General features: G+C 36.8%; 1 protein-coding gene across 2 annotated transcripts in view; it reads right to left on the reverse strand.

Annotated features, from left to right (window-relative positions):
- Positions 1–619: 619 nt before the first annotated feature.
- The window catches only part of LOC110065205 (transmembrane protein 94-like), a 33,368-nt gene continuing 10,122 nt past the window's right edge, over positions 620–23,865 (reverse strand). The window contains exons 12-36 of one of the 2 annotated variants that reach the window (XM_089288935.1): positions 22,910–23,171; positions 22,500–22,564; positions 21,616–21,681; positions 20,571–20,689; positions 20,106–20,202; positions 19,193–19,298; positions 18,526–18,628; positions 17,946–18,024; positions 16,277–16,362; positions 15,422–15,476; positions 14,031–14,122; positions 13,432–13,489; positions 12,638–12,721; positions 11,212–11,431; positions 8,993–9,114; positions 8,154–8,253; positions 7,366–7,474; positions 6,392–6,540; positions 5,938–6,038; positions 4,939–5,178; positions 4,276–4,427; positions 3,492–3,589; positions 2,587–2,680; positions 2,275–2,442; positions 620–1,626 (exon numbers count right to left, since the gene is read on the reverse strand). In XM_089288935.1, the coding sequence (XP_089145061.1) occupies positions 1,554–1,626; positions 2,275–2,442; positions 2,587–2,680; positions 3,492–3,589; positions 4,276–4,427; positions 4,939–5,178; positions 5,938–6,038; positions 6,392–6,540; positions 7,366–7,474; positions 8,154–8,253; positions 8,993–9,114; positions 11,212–11,431; positions 12,638–12,721; positions 13,432–13,489; positions 14,031–14,122; positions 15,422–15,476; positions 16,277–16,362; positions 17,946–18,024; positions 18,526–18,628; positions 19,193–19,298; positions 20,106–20,202; positions 20,571–20,689; positions 21,616–21,681; positions 22,500–22,564; positions 22,910–23,171 (2,898 nt within the window). In that variant the 3' untranslated portion in view covers positions 620–1,553. Of the gene's footprint in view, positions 1,627–2,274; positions 2,443–2,586; positions 2,681–3,491; positions 3,590–4,275; positions 4,428–4,938; positions 5,179–5,937; positions 6,039–6,391; positions 6,541–7,365; positions 7,475–8,153; positions 8,254–8,992; positions 9,115–11,211; positions 11,432–12,637; positions 12,722–13,431; positions 13,490–14,030; positions 14,123–15,421; positions 15,477–16,276; positions 16,366–17,945; positions 18,025–18,525; positions 18,629–19,192; positions 19,299–20,105; positions 20,203–20,570; positions 20,690–21,615; positions 21,682–22,499; positions 22,565–22,909; positions 23,172–23,865 lie in introns of both variants that reach the window. The other variant, XM_089288934.1, reaches the window with a different exon arrangement.

The following is a 23,865-nucleotide window of genomic DNA, read 5'->3' on the forward strand; positions in this document are numbered from 1 at the left end:
CAAACATGAAACTGTATACCTAAAATTCATTGACTGAGCTGTCTTTTGCTAAAATATCAGACGATTTGAAGCACTACCGGTCAGCTTTCTTCCTCACTGAATTTGCATAACTTTTGAGTTTTGTTTCAATTAGAAAAGTATATCTACTTAATTGGAGCTCGGTTCGCTCAGAAAACACAAGAAATGAAAATAATCACTCTATCTTGATTAAAGAAGAATCAATGTATACATTTAAAGTTGAGAACGTTTCACAGCGATGTAAACGTCTGTACAGCAAGAAGCTGAAAAGTGTAAAATTTCGGATTATCTCGAAGTGAAATCTGAGCTTTCGGTACGATGAGCGTTTTTCGTGAATTTCTGCCGTTATATTGGATATTTCAAAAAAAACTAAATTGATTTCCTCCAGTTACTTACCTAGGCCTTCAAACTGTCAAAGTATGAGCAAAATCGATTTTTCCACCGTGGCCACGATTTCTTTGACTTTTAGTGGCAATTACTCTTAAAGTGCCCCTATGATGAAATTCTCGATATCCATTTTTTTTTAACATTTTCGTACACAATAGGTCTTTCCTAGACATGTTGCCAAATTTCAATCTATTACGGACATTAGAACTCACGCTTTTTGGACCTTTATCTCCTTTATTTATTTGTTATACTGCACTAAAAACTAATAGGGTTAAACAACTGCCATTGCAATTCTTTAATTTCAGTCTGAAAGGTTGTTTGGTTCTTGTTGGGAAGGTGGCCTTGGTTAGCTGCACTGTAGGATCTTCTGAGGGAAATACAAGCCAGTACCTGTGCCAGGGCTGTCATTAAGTTTCGAGTCGCCTGTACGCCTCCACGCCCGTAGCAAACTTGTTTCTTTGGGGTGAATCCTTTCAACAGCAGGCAATTTCACCCGTAGCATCAAGGGCAAATCAAGCATACTCAGCCGTAACAGGTGTTACGGGTTATGGCCCTTAATGACAGCAATACCTGTATGACCCATTGCAGTTTGGTGGGCAGAAGTATTCAGTCAAACATTAAAACTTAATTATATTGAAAACATCATTGAAAGGTTTATTTTTTTTACATTTTGAACAATAGAGAAAGAATTAGCTAACAGGAATAAACAGCAGTACTGTAAAAAAATATTCCACTAAAACCGTCCAGGGAATAATTATTTATTTCTTACTAAAACCTTTTTGGGGAACTGGATTTAATTCAAATCATAAATAAGCAACACAAAGCAAAAAAACTAGATATTGTCTTGGCTTGCCACCTTGAAAAGGAAAGGCTTATTGCCTCCAGCAATAGGGATAACAATAAAAAAATATTGTTATGAAGAGTGAAAATTTGTGTCAATTTGTGATCTGAACATGGATTAGAGTATTTAAGGAAGTCCACATTCACTGCTTTTACCATTCTCTAATACTGTTGTCATTTCTTTTGAATTTCTAAAAGACCTATAGATGCACTTTCTATTTACATGTAATTATCATTGCTTTGCTAAACAGAAAATTAAATCTACTGGTTTTATGGAAAGTGGACAAAACATTAAAAAAAGAAGTTTTTCAGAATGGAGAATTCATGCCTAATTTGGTTCCAAACTTAAGCTTGGTTCTCCTTTGAAATCTGATTCTTTCCCTGCAAACATAAAACAAGCAAATTACAGAAAGGTACATTTTGACATATTTTCCTAGTTCAACACAAATAAGCAAACTGTCTGTTTGACTAACACATTCATAGTAGTACATGTAGTCTTCCTAGTAAACTATAGCTCCTAAGATATTTATAGTCATTGATCATTTTCTATGACTGGAATTACAAGTCCGTTATTTTGACAATGACGCGACTGCATCACACGATAAACATTTCTGTGGCATGAATTTGAAACTTGAATGCGCGATACAGATTGATGTATCTTGTAAACTCAAGAGTGATCTTAAGTTGTGCATAAGCTCCCATTTCCATTGTTTTCTTAAGCTACGTGATCAAAAGGGACATACATTGAAAACCCAGTTTCTCAAACCTCCCCCCCAAAAAATTAGTTTCAGAAACTGAGAATTTGAGATATTGATATTATAATGATACAAATTTACTGGTTTGAGTAATTGTGGGTGTAAGATATCAAGAGTTCACGAAATCAGAGTTGATAATATTAAATGCTGCCGAATTCATTTCACTCTTAGATGTTAACCTTTTATTTGCAATGTATCACCCAAAACACATAGCATTATGAGTTGGGGAAAATACGAAATAGAGTTAGAGAATTCAAAGCAAAACAGATCTTACTTGATGTATCGTCTTTTAAACAACTCACAAATTGCAAGAGCAACAATGGGCCATAGAACGAGAATGACTGCAGAAGGCACCGGTACATCACTGAGGTGGTACACTAGAGAGGCATGTTGACTCCACCCAACTTGAGACAGTGCAAAGTAGACTATCTGGAGTAATAAACTACAGGATCCAAAAATAAGTTAGAGTGATATAAGTAAAAGAAAGTCATACAGGTAATTTAGACGTCTCTAAAAATGTAAGAATTTTTCAAGTAGTAGAAGTTTAAAAACGAAATTTGAACTAGATCATTCACTGGGCACATACATAACAATTACTGAAATGATCCAGGACTTGTTCGCAAATGGTGATTTTCGCCACAACAAATGTAGACGATGCACATAACTTGAAGACATAAATACTGCAAGACAAACATAAAAGGCATCTCTTAGTGCAGTGATGGATAAAGTGCACATATACAAAAATAAAAGGTGGATTCTAAGGTGCTAAAAACAGAGGAAAGTTGTTGAACGGTTGACGTGAGGATTGCCTCTTTCTTACTCAAACATAGAGGAAATGGCATGGCTGTACACCTAGTCATATGTGCATGTAACAACGCTATTGAAGGCTTAATCATATAATTATGTATGCAAGCATGTAATATAATGTATGGATATAGCATAGAGTCAGCCAGAGTTTGTAACATTCTCGAAATGTTTTAACATTAAAAACGCTTGACAAAGAAATAGAGGAGCAGGGGGCAGAGTAAAGGTGTGTCTTTTCTTGAGTTGCTGCAATAAAGAGTCGACCCCAGAATCTCTCCCTAGATCTTGTCACTCAAAAAGTTGTACATTCACAAAAATTAAAAAAAAAAAAAAAAGAAAACACCAGTTACTGTATGGAGGGCAGTTTAACCCAGGCTGCTGTGATACCAGGGAGTCTAAACTTGTTGATACCTCTGCACTGTGCATCAATTTTCTAATCACTGGTATGATATATCAAAGAGATAAATAAAAGAGCTGGAACAGAAAGTGACCAGTGCGCTTATCTCACAAAGACAATCTTTGACATGCCCAAATTCAGAGAAATGTTAAAACCCAGGGAAATGACATATTCAAAGCAAGCAAATGATAGATAAAAAACGTTAAAACTATCTACCTCAAATTAAAGCTCTTACAGTAAGTTCTTATTACGCTAAGGCTTCCAATAGCTCTCTTAAACTACAAACATACCAAAAAGAAGAACGAGAAAAAATACATTGATATCTTGAGCCAAGGCTAAGGCTTGAATGTGGCTCTGTCCCAAACCATTCCAGAGTTCAGTGCTGTTCCTAAAGTTGACGTACAAAATTTAAACAAAATGTTTTGTGATGTAATTTCCAATGCTATACAGTACTTGTTCCAATAATGCTGATAATCTGTAACGCCTTTGATAGGTTATTGTATTAGAGAGCATGTCTGGCAAGTGGAACTCTTGGTAACAGAACAATGTTGGCCAACTCAAAGAACTTTGAAGTAAGAAACAATATTAAACAGCACCACTATCTGTTAATGTTTTTATATGTTGGGTTAAGCCCCGGCCAAACGATTTCAACATTTCAGTGTAACACATCGCCACATTGTTGGGCACAACATGTTGCGCGCGTTTGGCCACCCTGTTGCGTTGTGTTAGGAGTTGTTGGCTCAAATTTGACCGTTTTAAAACCGGAGCCAACAACACGCCACATGTTGCAGCACGTCGCAACAGAGTCACCAAACGTGTGCAACATGTTGTGCCCAACAATGTTGCGATACGTTGCATTGAAATGTTGCGATCCTTTAGCCACGGGTTTAAAAGGAATGCAGGGTCTTCCAAAAATGTAGCACTGTAAATTATGCAGTAACAAATATATTTTCAACACGCTGAAGAGCCAGAATTTACAGATATGTGCAAATGTTTTGCAAATTGCATGACAAACAAAACTAGCACGAACTACCAAAACTGCTTACTAAAGTTACTCTATAATTTCATTGTTACCTGAATCCAAAGAGGAAGTGACAGCTGGTAGATTTCTGGTTCCGAGACAAGCAAATTCCATGAAGATTTAAAGGGAAAAGAACAAAACAGCAGATACAAATGGAGGGAACAAAACACACACTGAAGAAGAAGCAAACTGTATGTGTGATATCCTAAAAAGGAAAAACAGCAATGAATGAGTGAGGAGAACTTCTTACTAAAATAACATTTGAAAATAGTGTCGATGGTAAATAAACGTATTGATAAACTGCTTTTTGGGTTATTTTTCACTGGCAATACACCTATCAATAAATAAATACTGTTAGTAATACAGTTGTACCCTGCTATTTCGAACTTCCTGGGGAAATGAAAAATAGTTCAACATAACAGGAGTTCGAAATAGCCAGTAGTAAATGACTGAAGGGCAAATATAAGGGAAATGGTTTTTAGTTTGAAATCACCAGGTATGAATTAGCGGGGTCCTATTGTGTATAAATTGTGTACACATGTACATGTATAAGCAAGTGCAACAACTGGCCAGTCATGACAGAAAGAGGGTCAACAGAGCTGAGCTGTACATGTATTTGTGAGAATACAATTAATAGTTTCATTGATTTGATTTCTTTCCGGGGTTGGTGGTTGTAGATCTTGTTACAGTTAAATTTACAAACTTGGGTTACTTACTTTGAAGTTTCTGTCATTTTTGCCTGTTATCATTGTCATGAGACCTTGATCAGCTGGTGAACCAATCAAAGACAGACTCAACAGGGGGACTATAAGGCAAGACAACCACAGCAGATGAAGGCCTGTGAAGGGTGGTGGAAGGAGAAAACATGATGATAGGAACATCACGGCAGATAGTACTAACTGACAGGAAAGCATAAAGGAAAAGCAGTTTCTGAGTCCAAAGCACAGTCGGCGTGCCTGCAAAGTAAAAAGGCATTTTTTTGTTGAAAGTGGTCGCTTTTACTATCCATGAAACAAGTACGGTACCGTGTTTCATGTGATCGTTTAAAATAGTACTTAATTCTCACACAGTCAGACAGACACTGATTTAAACCTATGAGTCAACTTGATTCCTAGAGTATGCTTAGATATTTTATTGCACGTAAATAACTGAGTTTTATCAAAGAGTATTGAGGCCCTTTCCACACTATGCCGAAGGAATTTGAAAACGGATCTTTCACTATGAAAATATATATTAAATGTTTTCTGCCCACGCTACACCGAAGGAATTTAAAAATGCAACAATCACTGGTTATTTTAGATTGATGCTGGACGAAAATTCAGTCAGGGAAATCACATAATTATAGTGAGCACTTCATTTCCAACAACACCCAACACGTTGCAGCACGTCACAACAGGGTGGCCAAACGTGTGCAACACGTTGTGCCCAACAAGAGCCGGCATTTTCAAATACCTCTGGTTTGAAGATCATTTTCAAAAAGCCCCATTTTTGTGATGCATTAGTGTGTGAACAGTAGGCCTAACCATAGAAATGAGAAATGAACCTCCATCTTTAAATTCCTCTGGCATAGTGTGGACAGTGCCAAACTTTCAGCAACAGTAATGTACTAATCAGCAGCTTATTTTTCTGAATTTTACTTCTGCTGTCATTAGTATTTATTATTGCCAATTTCTAAACAGTTGTTTGAAGAAAGGTTTGTTGCTACTTTTTAGCACCTCTTTTATTAGATCCTTAAATCCAAAACTTGCATCTCTGTGGAATGCCAGTGAACATGGCAGGGCATTAAGAAATGCACTCAGCTCAAGTGGAGAAAGCTCTGCAGGAAATACAATGAGGTAAATACTGGTTAGTACTTGGGCAGAGAATAAAAAAGTGTACACTTGAGGTAAAGACAAAGATCATTAACAGAAACGGTAACAGTAATGGTAACGGTAACAGTAACAGTAACAGCAACCATTTTCATGTGAAAGGATGGGCGCCAAGATTCGCTTTGAGAAAGAGGCTTAACTTAAGGTAATTCGGAGAGGCTAAAGGTAATTCGGAAATTGCCTATTGACTTTAACTGGACCCACAGTTTATGTAAGAGATGATTCTGGTTAAATTTAAGTCTGAAACTATTCTATTTTATGTCCCTCCCCCAGTTACATCCATTATCATAAGCTTACTTACCACTTTCTTCCTCAGTGGACTGTTCATCACTGAACCTTCTATGGAGTTTTTCTCTAGTATTTTCATGTCCAAGTTTCGGAGTTCCTGATCGGAAATCTTTTGGTAGGCCTTTTAAGCATAGCTGAGGGAAGAGCGGTTCCACTGCAATACTAAACAATTTAAGATAACAATATCAGCACAGCTCACATATTAGTTAATCTTAACATTTTCTCATGAGAAATCTTAGCTTTTCTTTCAACGACATCGCCGCACAAAAAAAACACGTCTGGAATTTAGTTGTTTGAAATGATACAGTAAAAAGCCGTGTTTAAGAACCTAGTGGTTTAAGAACCTGCTGGCAGAAATTTGCCATTTCAATACGCAAAAACATAAGAACCTGCTTAGCCAAGCAAGACCAGGCAGGTTAACATTGTGAACAAATACACTGTATGTTCAAGGACCAAACCCAAGTTTATTTATTTTTCTGGTGATGAACAACTATATCTCCTTCAATAAAGAACCTAACTACCCCAAAATAAAAGAACCTATTTTTGCCAGACTTCAAAAATGTAGTTTCGTAAATGTGGGTTTCAGTTTACTGTATACCATGCCCAGAATGGGAACCTGTATTTTTTCCTTCACTTCCCCAGAATAGTTTCTAAGTATTTGTAAAAGCTGTATTAATAAATGTTACAATGTGAGAAGCAATCACTTGACTGTTTAAAAAAGTGAGAAGTCAGATGAAAAGTTTAGGAACAAACCTTTTGTAACGGAAAACAGACTGAAGAAATCTGACTCATCCATTAAAGGAAGTGAGAAGCATTCGTTTGAAGTTTTTCTGAACATATCTGTTATAACTTAATAAGGTTACAAGCTCCAAATTGACCATTAGAGGATAGAGGAAGAAGTTGTTTGAAATATTTGGAAGTACAGCCATAACAAGGCCCTAATAAAGTAACGAGCATGTGAACTGGTTTTACAACACTTGCACTCACCTTATGTCTGCTTGGATAAATATAGCAGGGTTGGCAGAATTAAACGAACTCCCCACACAACAAACAACTTCTCCATAGTCTTGCATGATAGAAATCATCTCCTGAACAGCTGCCAAAACAAAGAGGGCAATACAGTTAAACCAAATGGAGCACAGATCAAGTTCAGCAATGTTGATAAAAAAAATGACACGGGAATGATATTGTTTTCCACGTATAACCCCAAGCAAGCTTAGTCAAATGAAATTTGTTTCACAAGATGAATTGTTGATTTTAGCTTAACCTCATCCAATACTTCGAAAACATTTGACAGGCAAGACAGGCTAATGTTAGTTAACAGCCCTCTCATCTCATGCGTAAAAACAATTTTATCTTAGCTGAAGTCTGACTGTGGAAGCGTGATGGCCTAACGGCACATGGTCAAGCAGTCCAATTTTGAGCCCTCTAGTCACTGTATTTTGTTCTCGGGTAAGGCCCTTTATAATCACTGTGCCTCACTCCAATCAGGTGTATCTACATACATACATATAAATATGAGTAGCCACAAATTTAATGCTAGGGGTTACAGGTAACCCTGTGATGGATTAGCATCCCATCCAGGGGGGAGTTGAAATACTCCTAGTTGTTCAGTGCCACAGAAACCGGGATAAGCTCCAGCTATATGTGCCACCAGCCTAACACAGACTTTTTTAATGTCTAATTGCTTTGTATATATTGACATACCACATTGGCACAGAACACTGGCAAGTGTGAATTGATTATTATTCACTATCTGTTCTAGATATTTTTACCTGATGGATTGCAATCAGTGAATAGTGGAACGAGAAGAGGAACATTATCAACACTCTCCAAGTGAGGCCTGATGTTTTGGATCCCTCTAGGTAGTTTGGCCTAATTTCAAAAATAGAAACAATGAAAAACATTTAAGGATAAAAATTAGCAAGAAAAGTTTAAGACAACATTTCAATGTCGTCATGACAGAATTTTCAAGTGACAAAACATAAAATTCAAACTGTCTTAATGTTTGCAGTAGTAGTGTGAGGAGATGAAACATAACAATAAGTAATGTACTCAGCATTATAAATACTGTATGCCAAAACAAATAGTTTTGCATGGATGGAGTCTGATTGCGTGTTAAGGCTAGGTTTCTCTTCTCTATGAAGGAGCTGGGCTTTATAAATTAAGCAGTCTAGTTTTCCATTGCATTTCTTGAGGACAACAATGAACAATAATGATTAGACCAAGTGAGGGTCATTTATTAAAACAAACTGCTATCAGGGGCTAGTTGTTCAAAGGTTAGGTAGCCCTATCCGTTAGATAAATCACTCTCCAGTGGATAAGTTTGGTAAGATGTTTAGTAAAATGTGTTAACCACTAGAGAGTGATTTCTTTTGTGGGTAGCTTTATCCATCCTTTGAACAACTGGGCCCAGGTTTAAACAGCATAGAAAATTCCCTTTTGTGATATTAGTGGAGTTCAGTGCAGACTACAAACTTGCAGACAAGCTGACCTACTACTTGCAGATGTTCTAGATGTGTAACTTTCCAAACCAACACACTGTAAACCAAACTATGCAGGTCTGCCAGGCCACAAGTCTGTTGTCTTTACTTATCCCACACCACACTATTACCCTGTTTGCAAAGAACCAATAATCCTCAGGTGCTGATATCTGACTGCTACCCATCAGAGTGCCGCCATCACTTTGACTTTCTAGTAAGGGATCCACTTCAGCTGCTTCAGCTTTATTAGAAACTGGAAACAAGCATGAAAGGATAATAAACATGCAGTTGAAAAAATCAGCTCATTAAATGATAGACAATACACCTAACCTAAACCCTTCTTAGTTCTTCTTTATCTTCTCCAACATGGGATATCCATACTTGTGTCCATTGACCAAGCACTATAACAAGATGGAACTCCCAAATCAGCCAATGAAAGTTGAAAAATGAAGGTTCAAAGACTAAGACCCTTTCGTTGTGAATTATCTTTTCATGACAACTGGGAAACCTTCATTCTTTGCATGGAGCACAAGTGAAAATTAGAGGCTCTGGAAGAATTTAAGGCTACAATTGAGGATAAGGTTAATCCTTACTGTTCAGATTTCTACCAAATTTAATTAATGCAATTTAACAATTTTCTTCCATTGTCGTGGACTTGCGGTCCAAATACATTGCATATTTTGTTATTCTAATCAACAATGATTTAGATAAACATATACAGGCAAAAACTAACGATAGATAAATCCGACGTTTCGGCGACATCTTGGCGCCATTGTCAAGGGAAACTAATTAAATATGCGATTTCAAGAGTAACTAAGAGTTCAGAGTTTCTAATTTGCATAAGTTAGACAAAGACTTTAGCGCGAACTGAGTCTGATTGTACATTTAAACACGGTCGTAATTGTTTAATGAGTAACATCTCATTAATGAGACAATCAAACTTGTTGTGGCATTTTTTCAACACGCTAAAACAATTGCGAAGGTCATCCGGAATCCTGCCTGCGTGTCTATTATCATAGTGATTGCGTACTGACGAGGTCTTGCTTCTATGTCCATCAACGCGTACGAACAGATGGCCACGGGTGTAACCGACATAACCAGCATCGCACTGGTCACACTTGAAGTTATACACAACGCATTGTTGATCAATGAGCTGAGGCTTAGGTTCGCTTGTCGGGAACTCCTGGGCAATCTTGCGGCTCGTAGAAAAGATTTGCCCAGGAGTTCCCGACAAGCGAACCTAAGCCTCAGCTCATTGATCAACAATGCGTTGTGTATAACTTCAAGTGTGACCAGTGCGATGCTGGTTATGTCGGTTACACCCGTGGCCATCTGTTCGTACGCGTTGATGGACATAGAAGCAAGACCTCGTCAGTACGCAATCACTATGATAATAGACACGCAGGCAGGATTCCGGATGACCTTCGCAATTGTTTTAGCGTGTTGAAAAAATGCCACAACAAGTTTGATTGTCTCATTAATGAGATGTTACTCATTAAACAATTACGACCGTGTTTAAATGTACAATCAGACTCAGTTCGCGCTAAAGTCTTTGTCTAACTTATGCAAATTAGAAACTCTGAACTCTTAGTTACTCTTGAAATCGCATATTTAATTAGTTTCCCTTGACAATGGCGCCAAGATGTCGCCGAAACGTCGGATTTATCTATCGTTAGTTTTTGCCTGTATATATTTTGTTATGCATGACAAATAGTTCCTAGTGTCTTGTGGATATGTTTGGGTTATTTTTCTTGGTTTGGAAAGATCAAGATAGGAAATTATGAACATACAAAGGAAAAACATTGGCAGAGCAGATTATGGCCTTTCAACACAGAAAGTGCAAAATACAAAGAACTGTACGTAACAATAGTGTCCATCTATTAACCCACTCCAGCCCAAAAGTGTTTGCACAGTTAGCAAATTTCTTCTTTTCTTTCCCTTTCCTCATCCTAAAGTTGAGCCGTCAAATGTTTCACAAACATCTTCACAGATAAGGGTCCAACATTAAAATAGGGGACAGCACCTAATAAGACATTTGTATACAACATTGACCAAGCTTTGTGTTAGGTTTCTGCTTCTGTTTTGTTGGCTTTAGCATGGATTTTAACTCCTTTGCCTATGGTTGTGAGTAAGCCACTTGCAAGTTTTTAGATCATGATACCCCCTTCACTCCCAGAGCAAAGCCCTTTGTTGATTAATGGGTTAATTTACTTACTTCGCAGTTTTCATGCTTAGAACCAAAATATACAAGGAGCAATTCAGTTTCCAACTTCAATCATGTCTTTAATCCATCATTAGAAACAAAGCAACCCTTTAACTATAACCCCTCACCCAAACAAGCTTACATTACCTTTTTCAACTGAATCACCCTGAACTCCCCACCAGCTCACATGTTTTTCATCTCCATCCTGTCCAGTGACGTTTACATCATCCTGAATGTCATAAAGACTCTCTGTATTTCTCTCTGATACTGTTGCACTACTGCCACGATCCTCTAATAGATGACTGCCCTCTCTTAGAGAGATGTGACAGTTCCACCCTGTCTCGAGCCCCATTCTTTCAGCAAATACCTAATGGAACCAAACATTCCATTAGATTTATATTTTATCCTCCTATATTTTGAGTATATAAAAACCAACACATGCAGTTTGAGCATTAATGGGCTGCTGTTCTTGTTATCAGTTTGAATCCAAATATTTTTATAATAGTGACAAAAAAATGCCGATGTTACTCTACTGTAAAATTCTGATAAAAAGCCCTGGACTTATTTTCATCCAAAAGGCTTGCGCAAGGGGTTTATTTTCAAGAAGTGGAGGAAGAGGTACTATTGGAATTTTAAGATGTTTGCTTCTTTCTCCTTCATTTACTGGTGAAATGAACAAGAACCGAGCCAATTAGGGTCACAATGTGGTGAACACAATCTAGGATCAGTGAGCAATTTAACAAATTGACGTCAGTTTTTTTATGCATCTGTCCTCTTATTGATGATAAATTGTATCATAACATTGTCAAAGTGGCTGTTGAACCATGAGCTGCAGGCGAGTGGTTCCGCAGTAAACTTTGACAATGTTATGACAAAATTTATCATCAATTATTCAATATGAGGACAGTCGTATAAAAAACTGACGTCAATTTGTTTTTTATAATAACAAGACCCCAAAATGGTCAAATGCCAGGAATAAATGAGGGGAAAAGACGCCGTAAACTTGCTGTAAACAAAGATAAATGAATTTTATTCAAAATTACGCGAACATTGTCAATAGCTTTTCACGCTTTTTGATTGGCTACTTAAAAAAGTGCGTAAAATCTCATTGGTTAAAAAGTTGACAGTTCGAGAGTTGAAAGTTGAACTTGAAAGCTTGCATAAATTAAAATATTATTCGTCTGTACTCTTATTGATGATAAAAATGAGCCAATCAGCACGCAAGAAATTAGACAGTTATTGTAAAGAATATCATTGAGGGACTTTGGTCTACTAGAGTAAAGGAGACAGAGAGTTGTACATGACACCTCTTCAATGCTCTTGTTGTTTTTTGATAATTTTCTTCTCATAACCCAGATCTGTTGGCTGTAACAAGCAACAATGGATATATCTCTAACAATTTTACCAGTTGTCAAAACTCAATATTTAGTCACATAAAATTAAACGTTTGATCCCTATAAAAGTACCATGCTTTTCCCAGAGTCTCAATTTTGCATTTTGGTGACAACAGGGCTTCCACACAGACATTACAATTTAATTGAACAAGTTCAACAAGTGATGAAAAACGTCTCACCCTACTTCTCACTTCATTTTCAGCTGAGAAATACACAAACCGGATCCCAGCATTGTTTAGGTCTTCAATGAGAGGAAGTATATCCTGAAACAATTAAAATGTTCCAAAAATGGATCAAACCACTTTTAAAGTAACAGTAACAGCACAAACAGTAACAGCAAGGGGCACACAGGGATTTTATGCATATAGGAACATCAACTTTGGAGGAAACTCTACAAATGCCATGTAGGAAGTCAAGCAGCATTAAAATCTGCAGTTGAGCCAAAATAGCAAACAAAAAAATCAGATCATAAAGTTTGAAGCAACTACAGTGGAACCTCATTAATCCAGTTACCGATGGGCCACAAAAGTCTGGCCATGTTAATGAGGTGGCTGTATTTAAGGGGTTCTTTAAAAGAGAAAATGACTGACTGACTGACTGACTGACTGACTGACTGACTGACTGACTAACTGACCATTACCCCCCTCACTAACTCACGTCACCAATAAAAACTTTACTTCCATTGGCTATTGGCTTGAATTTCATGATCAATGACTTTCACTGAAAATAGTTGCTAAACCGTTCACTTGAGTTACTAAGTAAACTTAAAATTCTACACCATATAGAGCAGCACTGACTCATTCAGTCTATTATCAATGTACCATAGGAAAAGTATCAGCATTTGTTCTTAATAAACTGATATCACACTGGGAGTGAAATTATGTACTAATCATTGCAAATAACAGAGCCTGGAGAACTACAAAAATTAGAAATTTATGGCCTTTTAGAATGAAATAATCTCTTGTTAACAAACCTTCTTAGCCTGAAACTGTAATGTCACTGCTCCAATGAAAATTTGTCCCCCAAGTATTCTGTTTAGAAAAATCAAAACCTTTCATTGAGTTAAATAAACAGGAACAACTTATCAGTCAATAAACACACAAAACAATGAAATCAAATCTAAAATATTAAGAGGAAGACTGAGGCTAAAATAACACGACAATACAAGTGAAGTTTCAGCTTCATATGGAATCGACTGCAGAGGCCAGCTAGCAGGGGACAGAGCAAGGTGAGGCAAAGGGGCTACTACTGTGCAGTTTCCATGCATAAATTGGCACACAGATTTCAAGGGGAAAGAAGAAATTATGAATGTGAAAAGATATTTATAAGAGGAAGCCAAGGAAAAATGGTACAGGAGAATGGAACCTGGCATGAATAGTGTAAGATTCATACAGCTGCATAATGAGTTGTATGGATCTGCCTGCATCTACTCCAGGGTCAAAAATAATATTATTAAGAAAGCTCAAGAGGACTTTTTCAAGACCCTGAAGCTAGAAACTAAGTTAACCACTGTTTACAGTTTGAGCTGCTGTAGTTACAAACTATGAAAGCAAACTTTGATACTAAAAGTACCTTTGATAGCCGTCTACATTTTCAGCTATGTTCACTTTGTCTAATAGTGATGCTGCATCCACATCTGTATGAAGAGGCTCATCGGTGACGTTCTATAGTTAAAACAACATATCAAACATGTCTAGTAGCACTATATACTGGTCAGAATATTAAATGGCTCAGATACACCTTAAAATATATTTTACCTTACTATATTAACTTTCTTGAAACAAAATGTCAGTGTCAACACAGTGCCTGTACAACGTGAACAACTTATAAATTAAATATGCATTCATACTGTCCATCTACATATATGTGTAAAAAGATCTCATCATCATTTGGCTTCAACACAGATGACTGCAACCCTCCTCTAAAGCTTCCTATTGCTAGCAAGATGAGCAATATGACTTACTGACAGACACCTTCACTGCTGTCCAGCAGCTGAAATACAAGCCTGTGATAGGGACCATTCAGTAGAGCTTCTAGATTTAATGGGCCTTATAAAGTTATTATTATTATTATTATTATTATTATTATTATTATTATTATTATTATTAGTGTTAGTGTCAGTGTTAGTGATAGTACAAGTATAAGTATTATTAGCACCCAACTAGTGGACTAATACAAATCCTGCATTTCGATTGGCCACGCTACTAGAGGACTATTAGTAATAGCCCTTGAGTGGCGAAATTGGCGCAATCGAGCGTGATGCTTTCTTTCGTCTCATTCCCAAATAAATATTTCTTCAACTTGCATTTGCTAACTTTATTATTGCCTTTTCTGTCCAACTAGTTGGGTGATATTAAAACAATTACACCCTTCGCCCTCAAGGGCCACAGGTCTATAGCCCATTCAGCTTCGCCTCATGGGCTATTGACCCATAGCCCTTGCTGGCTATTGACCCGTAGTCCTTGCTGACTATGGGTCTAATTGTTAAGTATTAGTATTAGTATTAGTATTAGTATTAGCATTAGCATTAGTATTATTAATATTATTATTATTTTGCAACATATGGGTATATTTAACAATCATTCCAAAAGGGTGCATTGGATATGAGATGCTGGATAGCCTATAATGATCTCATATCCAACAAGCACAAGTGGTATAATTGTTTTATTTAAAACGCCCCCAAAATAAAGAAAACTAAAACAAAATAAATACTATAATGCCCAAAAAAGTCATGCATACGCTTACCATATTTGTGAAGCATGGTATAACGGCTCATAACCCATGATGGCTATGCCAATGAAAACTCTCAAATTGCATTATCTAATGATTCAGTTTTAAATAAGATAAAATATCTTCCATGCTTGGATGCCATACTTTGTACTGAGATATCCAAAACAAGGAAAGTCTATAAGCTGACGCTGGTCAACAGACTGGTAACAAAAAACAGAAGGCATGTTACTTACAAAAGCATCATCCCTGCCTAGGTTGTCTGTTTCTTCTTCTGAAATTTCAGAGACACTGCAATGAAAAGAGGCATATTGTTTGAAAACATGTAAGTGTGGTGCTCATTTGGTAAAAGCAAACTCTGTTCAAAGCCATGTGGCATCATCCATAGTATTAGTGGCAGCTAGCAGCATTTCCAATACTTCTTAGTTGATAGCTAGTAACTCCTAGCAGTTGGTCAACTTTTTTATTAATTCTTATAAAGTTTGAGTTTGCTGTGGTGGAGCATCAGTGATGGAGCATCTGATTAGTGTGAAGAAGGTCATAGGCTTGACTTCTGTCAGGAGAATTCAGGAATCTTTCTTTGCAAGTATCTTGTGAAACTGACTGATAAATATCCTTTTCAAGTTCAACATAGTGAAAGGGAATCTTGGCTAAAGTTTTGTTTCATCAAATCACAAGTTGTTGTTTGGGTTAATGGTTTAAGTAAATTGAAGTCGATAATCCTTTTTTGATTACTGGGTGCAAAACTTGTGTTATTAAGAATTTAAATGTCTCTTGGACCATCATTCCCATGCTTAATTTTGCAAAGATGGATGGGAAATTATGATATCATTGTGGGGTTGGACTTTTTAAAATAAAGCATTGTGTTAGTTTAGAAATATAACTTGCTTGAAGTTATCATTCTTCATTGATAATTCATATTCCAGATGAACATGTAAAGAAATCTTCTTCTGTAGACTCTATATTGAGCTCTCTCTCCATCCACTTACAAAGAAATCAACTTAAATCTCCAGGATCAGTTAGATAACCATGAAGTATACTTTGGAACTTAAACTGCTTTTCAGTTGAGATTCACAAAAATGTTCATAAACCTTTCTACTTCATCACTCTCACTACCAATCCACTGAGATGAAGAGGGTAACTCTAAATACACATCTTCACTATTTTCTTCTGGTATCTGCTAAAACAAGGACAATTAAGGTAACTCTTTTCAATAGTTGAATAAGACATTTTTACTTTATACAGTTGTGTCAATGACCATTTACAAAGTAAATTTACATCAGGCACAGGTTGCAGCTAGTTAAATTTTTTTGCATTAGTTGTAAGGGGTCATAGCAGGATACAAAAAATACAAAAAGCTAAAATTTCACCCCACTCTACATAGCTGCACTAATTCATTTGCAATCACATCACTACAACACCATTACATTTCAGCCCATCAAACTCCATGTGCTGTAATGTATGCCAAGTCTGTGGAAGCTTATTAAATCCCACAAATCCCAACATTCAGGTTCCACTCTTATTAATAAATTCAACCAATAATCAACCAAGATCAATAAACCACAAAATGATTAATGATTTAAAATGACTATGACTATGCTTGTCCACACAACAGATGTAAATGTTTATTTTCCCCCAGGAAGCATGTAAACAGATCATGATAATGACAGTCAGTCACATTTGAGGCCAAGTTAGTGTTGTGCTAATTAAATATTCCACTGCTGGGATGTTAGCAAATAATGATACTGTCCAGATCCATTCAACCATTTCATCCACATGAATTTTGTCCAGCAGAAAGGTAGCAAAGATAATAAAGCAAAAATTTCATTACCTTAATGTACTGTGAGAGCTTAACATTAAATAAAATGTCCAAGGAGGTAACTACACCCTATCACCTAGAGTAGATGTACCAACCACTATACTATATGTCAGCCACTTATTTAAGTTCGCATACAATAGACCTATTTCAATATATTAAGACGGATTCTGCTCAAAGTTCGAGCAATAAGTGCAAAAAATATTTACTAAAAATCTACTCATAGCACGGTAACTTTTGGAATACTACTTGAAACAACTCACTTTAGTTCATTTATTTAAGTGACCCCGCGATTAAATTCTCAAGCATTCTCGAGAAGGTTAATGTCAGACCTCGTAAGAATGCTTAGAGCGTGTGTTACAGTATTGTGTTTTTAACCAACATGAAATGTCTGTTTTAATTGAAATATGGATAACTTCAAGTTCAATTTTCTCTCACGGGATCACCTTGAGAGCTAAAGTCTTGATAAGTTCTTCTTAACTGTATTCAAAATATTACCATGCCATTAGGTTTTTTTGGTAACTTAATTTTTGCCATTATTGCTCGAATGCTCTGCTGAAATCATTTTAAAATTCAGCTTAAAACAACAGATCCCAGTACGAGGCTCTGGGGAATAACTACAGAGTTTGTGGGGTTTATTCCCCAAAGCCTTGTGCTGAGGTCTGTTGTGTTAGGCTGAATTTTAATACACTAAAATTGGTCTATTTACAATATCTTGTGCGCTAAGACCTTTTATACAATGTTCAAGCATATCAATGACAGGGAAGAGCTTATCATCAGTGATAAAATACTAATCCCTGCATGAGGTGATTGAACATGGTTTCAAACTTTAATGTTTTAAGTTTCTCTGTATTAACACCATAATTACTTGACGATCATAAACAGTATTCAGCAATCTTAAGTCCATAAGCATTTTCAAGTTTATACAGATGTCATTTGCCTACCTCACTGACTGGACGATAAGCAAAAGCAACACAATGTGCTGACATACTGTTTCTCTGATAGAAGTCAAGGACTTTCTTCCTGAAATCAAGGACAAACCAAACAATATCATAATGAATACTTATACACATAAGAGAATTGACAGGTCATCTTACACTATTGTTTACTTTCTAAATATGTTGTACACTAGGTTCCGTGTTTTACTGTGGATGGTATACAAGAGTTGTAACTTAGTGCCTCTCTGGGGGTAAGGAGGATGAGTGAGCAAGAGAGATTTTAACCCAGAAAAGGTACTTTGTTGAACTTTTATAGTTAAGGTGAGGATAGTCCTGAGAATGAATGTTATTGGTAACTGAGATATAAACAGCCTTGGCAGTAGTCAAAGTTATAGAGAAGAATGTCTTGATAATGCTGATAGTAACAGAAATTTCAGCAGGCCAACTGGTAATTACTTTCAGATTCAGTGAAAACCTGCTTTCCTTATGACCACCCTATTAACACAATTAGATGTTTATATTGCCTATTGGGTTCCTCCGAGCTAGCAATAACTTACAGATCTGTCAAGTTATAAAGCGCATTCACCTCTCAAATGCAGTCACAGGGCAGAGACTGGATCCATCCCAGAAATCACTACAGGCATCAAGAACGATATCTGCTGATCCCTGGGTAAGGAGTTGAAAAGAACCTACAGGAAATAGAAAAATCATCATGCCAATATTGTATGTTTAAAGGATAACTTTAGCTCGTCTTGTGTGATTTTTTGATTAAGACATCTCGTAAGTAGAGGGTCCAACATAGGTTTGGTGGGATGTGGGATAAGCCGAAAAGGGAGGCGGAATGCGGGATGAAAATGCTTCTATGGGAGCAGGATTTGCTCATTTTGGCAGGCAGGGTGTGGAACAGTTTTAAAATTGATGGCGAGATGCAGGAAAACAGAAAGCCACACATTACAGACGTCACATGGACAACTGCAAACTCTAACAAGGTAAGATTGCGATAAACATTCAGACTGGAGTGCAATGGCATGATTGAGGCAAAAATAGTGGTGGGATGCAGGAGATGAAAAAGCCTATGTTAGACCCTCTAAGTAATGTTTGCATACAAAAGGCTACAGTTAAGATACAATGCTTAGGGGAGCATCGTTCATCTGGCCCCAGATTCTTGTTAATCATAGTCTCTGTACTTGAAATTAAAAGACAAAGTTTATGATAAGTTATATATTTATCCATTCATTACTACAGCAACCTACCAGAGTGCTCCTCCTTGGTAATAAGGCAGATCATGTTTGGTATTGGCTTTTCTTTTGAAATGGATAAGAATGAGTGAGAGTGAATGGGAACTCTGAAAGTGGAGTTCTGTAAGAGAAAAATAGAAAGCAATAATTCTTACAAAGTTATAGGAAATTTCCAGCAGACTATAACTATTCCTACATCATTGACAAAAACAACTCTCGAAAACATTAGTTGAAGGCAACTAAGCACAACTAAGCACAATTATGCACAACTAAGAACAAATAAGCACAACAAAACACAACTAACCACAACTCAACAACCCATTTCAAAGATCATAGCATATTTGCTTTTTCAAAAACAATAAAACATTATTTACTGTCAGAGCAATACGCGTTGAAATTAGTCAATCAAATGTGAACTGTAAATTCATTCTTTGTCCCTCCTGTCCTACAAAAAGACATAAGTGGGCTGGAGGCTAATTCAAAAACCTAACGTTTGTTATTGTATTGAGAAAAAAAAGATGTTGTTGTTGTTGCTGTTGTTGAATCATTTTTTGGTATAATTATGAGAGATGCAGTGGCCTATTGTTTGGCACTTGCACTTTGAATCAAGTCAGTCATATTTACATGTTGGACAGGGTCAATGTGTTGCATTTTTGGACTTGACACTTTCCTCTTATCGTCATGAGGGCACCTCCCCACCCAGAAATGTAATTGGGTACGGTACTGGCAAACTGTTTGGTGACCTAACAAAACATTAGGGAAAGGGGATATCTGCAATAAATTAGCATCCTGTCCAATACTGCTAGTCACTGAGTGTTGAGGAAACTGAGACAAGCTCTGGCTGTGTGGGTCACTTTGGCAGGACAGCAAATGTTTCCTTTACCTCCTAACATTTCTGCTATACAACAAGCTACAAGACTCTACTTACAATAGGTGACTGCACAGCAAAGATGTACTTTTGTTTGTTGAAGAGCTGTAGTGCACGTTCCATGAACCCTATTTCTTTGCCAAGAAGGCAAAGGCATCTAGAAAGTCACAAGGTAACAAAACCAAAAGAAAACACCTGTTTTATGCATTATACATGTAAAGAAACAAAGAAAATGAATGTAGGACATTGCACTAGAAATCTGGAGGCCCCTAGATGAAATTCTCTGTCCTTGTTTAACTAGATTTGATCTTGGATAACCACAATTCAACTTCTTAGCCAAGTTTTGTAAAAAAGCCAACTGGTAAGCCTTCCAACAGTTAGGAGTTGTAATTGCATTATTTTGTTTAGTGATTTACACTTTCCCCAGTTAGCACAATTTAAGAACTAAATATATACCCCAACAATAAATATACCCCACATTTGAACAAAAGATATATAATCATTATTATTTTAACAAAAGAATACCTTCTGTAAGAAGGCAAAGGAACTGAATTGTATGAAAGGGACAGAAGACCAGTGTGGTCAGCAAACCGTAGACATCTCACAGGAGATTTGCAACATGAATTAAGTAGGATATTTAGGCCCTGGAAGAAAGAAAAAAGGTCATAATCATTATCAATGTTTCTCCTTGATATTTGCTCAGGATAAATATTTCTTTAACCAAAAACAGTACACTGGCAAATGATACCATGTATTACTATATCTTCCAGGCAGTATGTGTGCTGTGATTGGTTAATTTCATGTGCAATGTTCTATATTACACCAAGCCACTTCCTGTGCACTTGCTGTTTTCGTCTTTCAAGGCTGAGAGATATGATAAACATCTTAAATCCATACTGTAAGATATCTGGGGTAGATACCAGATCTTATAGAAGGGGGTTTGAGATATAATTATGGGCCGCCAAAGGTGGTTTTTTCTGGAGGCATCTTTCCCTGGCAAATTTGTAAAATTGAGGTTCATGGAAATGGGATTTCAGTAAGCCGGCATATTGTAATGTCTCACTTTTTTTAATTTAGGGGTTCAACCCAACCCCCAAACCACCCTTAGATCCACCCCAGGACATGGATTTTGTTTTTTCCTATCAGTTTATTGATAGGGAAAATAGCTTGGTGTACTGGTCAACTTATGACCAATACACCAAGCCACCTCCTGTGCACTTGATGTTTTCCTCTTTCCAGGGTGAGAGATATGATAAACATCTTGTATCCATAATGAGAGATATGGATCATCATTTTTTCCTATCAATAATATTTACGACCAGTAAGCTAACTTCATGCTTGGACCATAAATCAATAAAAAATTAAACATAGTTGATATGTATCTACAGTATGTGGTAATGATAATATTAAATGTAATATTACATCTGGTGTTATCATTACTACATAGAGTACTATAGATACATATAAACTATGTTTAATTTTTTATTGATTTATGGTCCAAGCATGAAGCTTGCTGGCCATAAATATTATGTTTTGTGAGCAACACTTCCACATAATGCAAGGGACTTACCAGGGGTTTGAGTGAGTTGATATGACTCTGCCATCTCACATCATCAAATCTCAGCCCAAACTGACTCTACAATTCAAAAGAAGTTGCAGAAGCTATAATTTAAACCAGATTTTGATTTGAAGTGTTTAATTTTTATTCTCCTTTGTTTGAAACTTAAGTTGTTATGGCAATGAATATGACAAAAGCAATCAGAAAATATAAATAAAAAACCATTTAAAAAATATATATATTCCAACACTTCAAAACTAAGTAAACCACTTCATATAACTACAGCTATATCTCAAACAACAGAAATGAATGTATGAGTGGCTATGCTTAACTCCTTTCACTTTTACTTAACAAAAATTCTTTCAGGAAAACTTCAGTTATCCTCTCTGTTTGATTATCCATGTGATTTTTCACATGAATATCAACAATTTATCCAGTCTTCCCAAAACACTGTCACCCCCTCACAGGTATTTGTAGCAGGTCCTAGACAGGTGTATAGATTAGTTATGGCCATGTGTAAGGTCAAGATAACTGGGTGATGGACCAAGACATAGTTTAAGTCCATTAACACGCTAGAAAAGAACAAGGCCAGTGTCCAGCCACCAAATAAGCCTGGTCGATAAAGGATGTATTACACGGCATAACCCTAACCCTAACCCTAAGCCCTTATTTCCCCACTAAGGTAGCTAGTCACAGTGCAGGATTCGGTTCGGAGAGCTAGCCATATCATAAACCTGCTTATCTTTTGGCTGGATGCAGCATATCAACTAGGGAAACATTCAGATCGTCAGCATCAATTTTTTGGGGTTGAACCTCTCCCAGGCAGGGAAACTATATTTATTTAAAGATACTGATTATCAAGAGATGCCCATTTACTTAGCCTACTTTAAACACACCTCAGGATCAGAGGACAAATTTAACACTTCTCTGTGACCTTTAAAACAGTTATTCCAATTGTCTTCTAAAATCCAGGAGAGAAAAGGGAAAAATGAAAAAAATTAAACACAATTCATTTTTACATCCAGTATGCAAATAGGACCTGAACTGAATATTTCTTGTCTGTAGTCTCTAAAGGCAGGGCTGTTCTCTAGGGACACCTGGCCGCCACAGGTGACTAACTTTTGCCTTTGGACAACTGGAAAACTTAGAATACTTTTTTCATATAAGCTTAAGTGCTGGGCAACCAGGATTTCAGGAACCTTTGGGCTCCTCATAATTTTAGACCACAGCCTTGCTATAGGCTTCTTTTTAGGCACTACTTGGTCTTTGGCAACGATGCTTCCAGCAGGTGAATAATAAATCTTACCAACAGATTCTGAGTCATCAACAGATGCAGAAATATCATCATCATCATCATCCTCATCATCAGATATCGATTCTTGGCCATCCTGACTTGACGACACTCTGCTTGTTTCACTTGTCCAAGTGCAGACACTCTCTTTTCTCTCCTTCACCTGACCAGCTAACTCTTCCTTTAATCTTTGCTTTCGACTCTTTAGGAAGAACACCTTCTCTGCACAGGGATTGGGTAGTGAGAGTATCCCTTCTTTGTCCACACAACACCACACCTTAAGTTAAAAAGAACTATTTCAATGAAATCTCTCTCCAATGGAATTTAAATCATTGAAGCATCCAATAGGCAGTGGGGCTGAATACAAGGGACACTCATGACTACCAAGTTTTTCTAGTCTGTGGTAACTGGTCTGTGCAAGAGAAAATTTGACCTCTAAAAGCTTCATGCATGGTCATTTCATTAAGGTGGTGGCCACTCAAGGAAGGTTCTGCAGAGGCCAAATGTAATTAATAGATTACATAAGTCAGGAAATATAAGGTAGAACAAGATTGGCCACTTTGAGTTTACAACAGTTCAAATCATGTTTGACCACATTTCCAAACAGTGACCGAGAAGAGAGTTGAAAATAGAACATGCAGGGAAGTATCTTTGACAAACCGCCTGGCCCCAGTTGTTAGAAGGCTGGATAACGTTATCCATCAGATAAATTGCTATCCATTGGGTAAATGTTAGCAAAACAGACCACGTTATCCACTGGATAATGATTTATCTGGTGGATATTGTTATCCGCCTTTCGGACATCCCGGACCAGGTGTTTGGAAAAGTGGTCAAAATCAGTCACCTTTCCAAGTCTTTCTTTTATAGTTTAATATAAACCTTGTTATTATTACTTATTTAAACTTGATGAACTATTTTTATGAGTTTGAGAAGAGAACTTGCAAACTTTCAACAACACTCCGAAAGTAAAG

Source organism: Orbicella faveolata, unplaced genomic scaffold (genome assembly GCF_042242905.1).
Source record: "Orbicella faveolata isolate gen_17 unplaced genomic scaffold, um_ofav_v1 contig_2, whole genome shotgun sequence".
Classification (NCBI taxonomy): Eukaryota; Metazoa; Cnidaria; class Anthozoa; order Scleractinia; family Merulinidae; genus Orbicella; species Orbicella faveolata.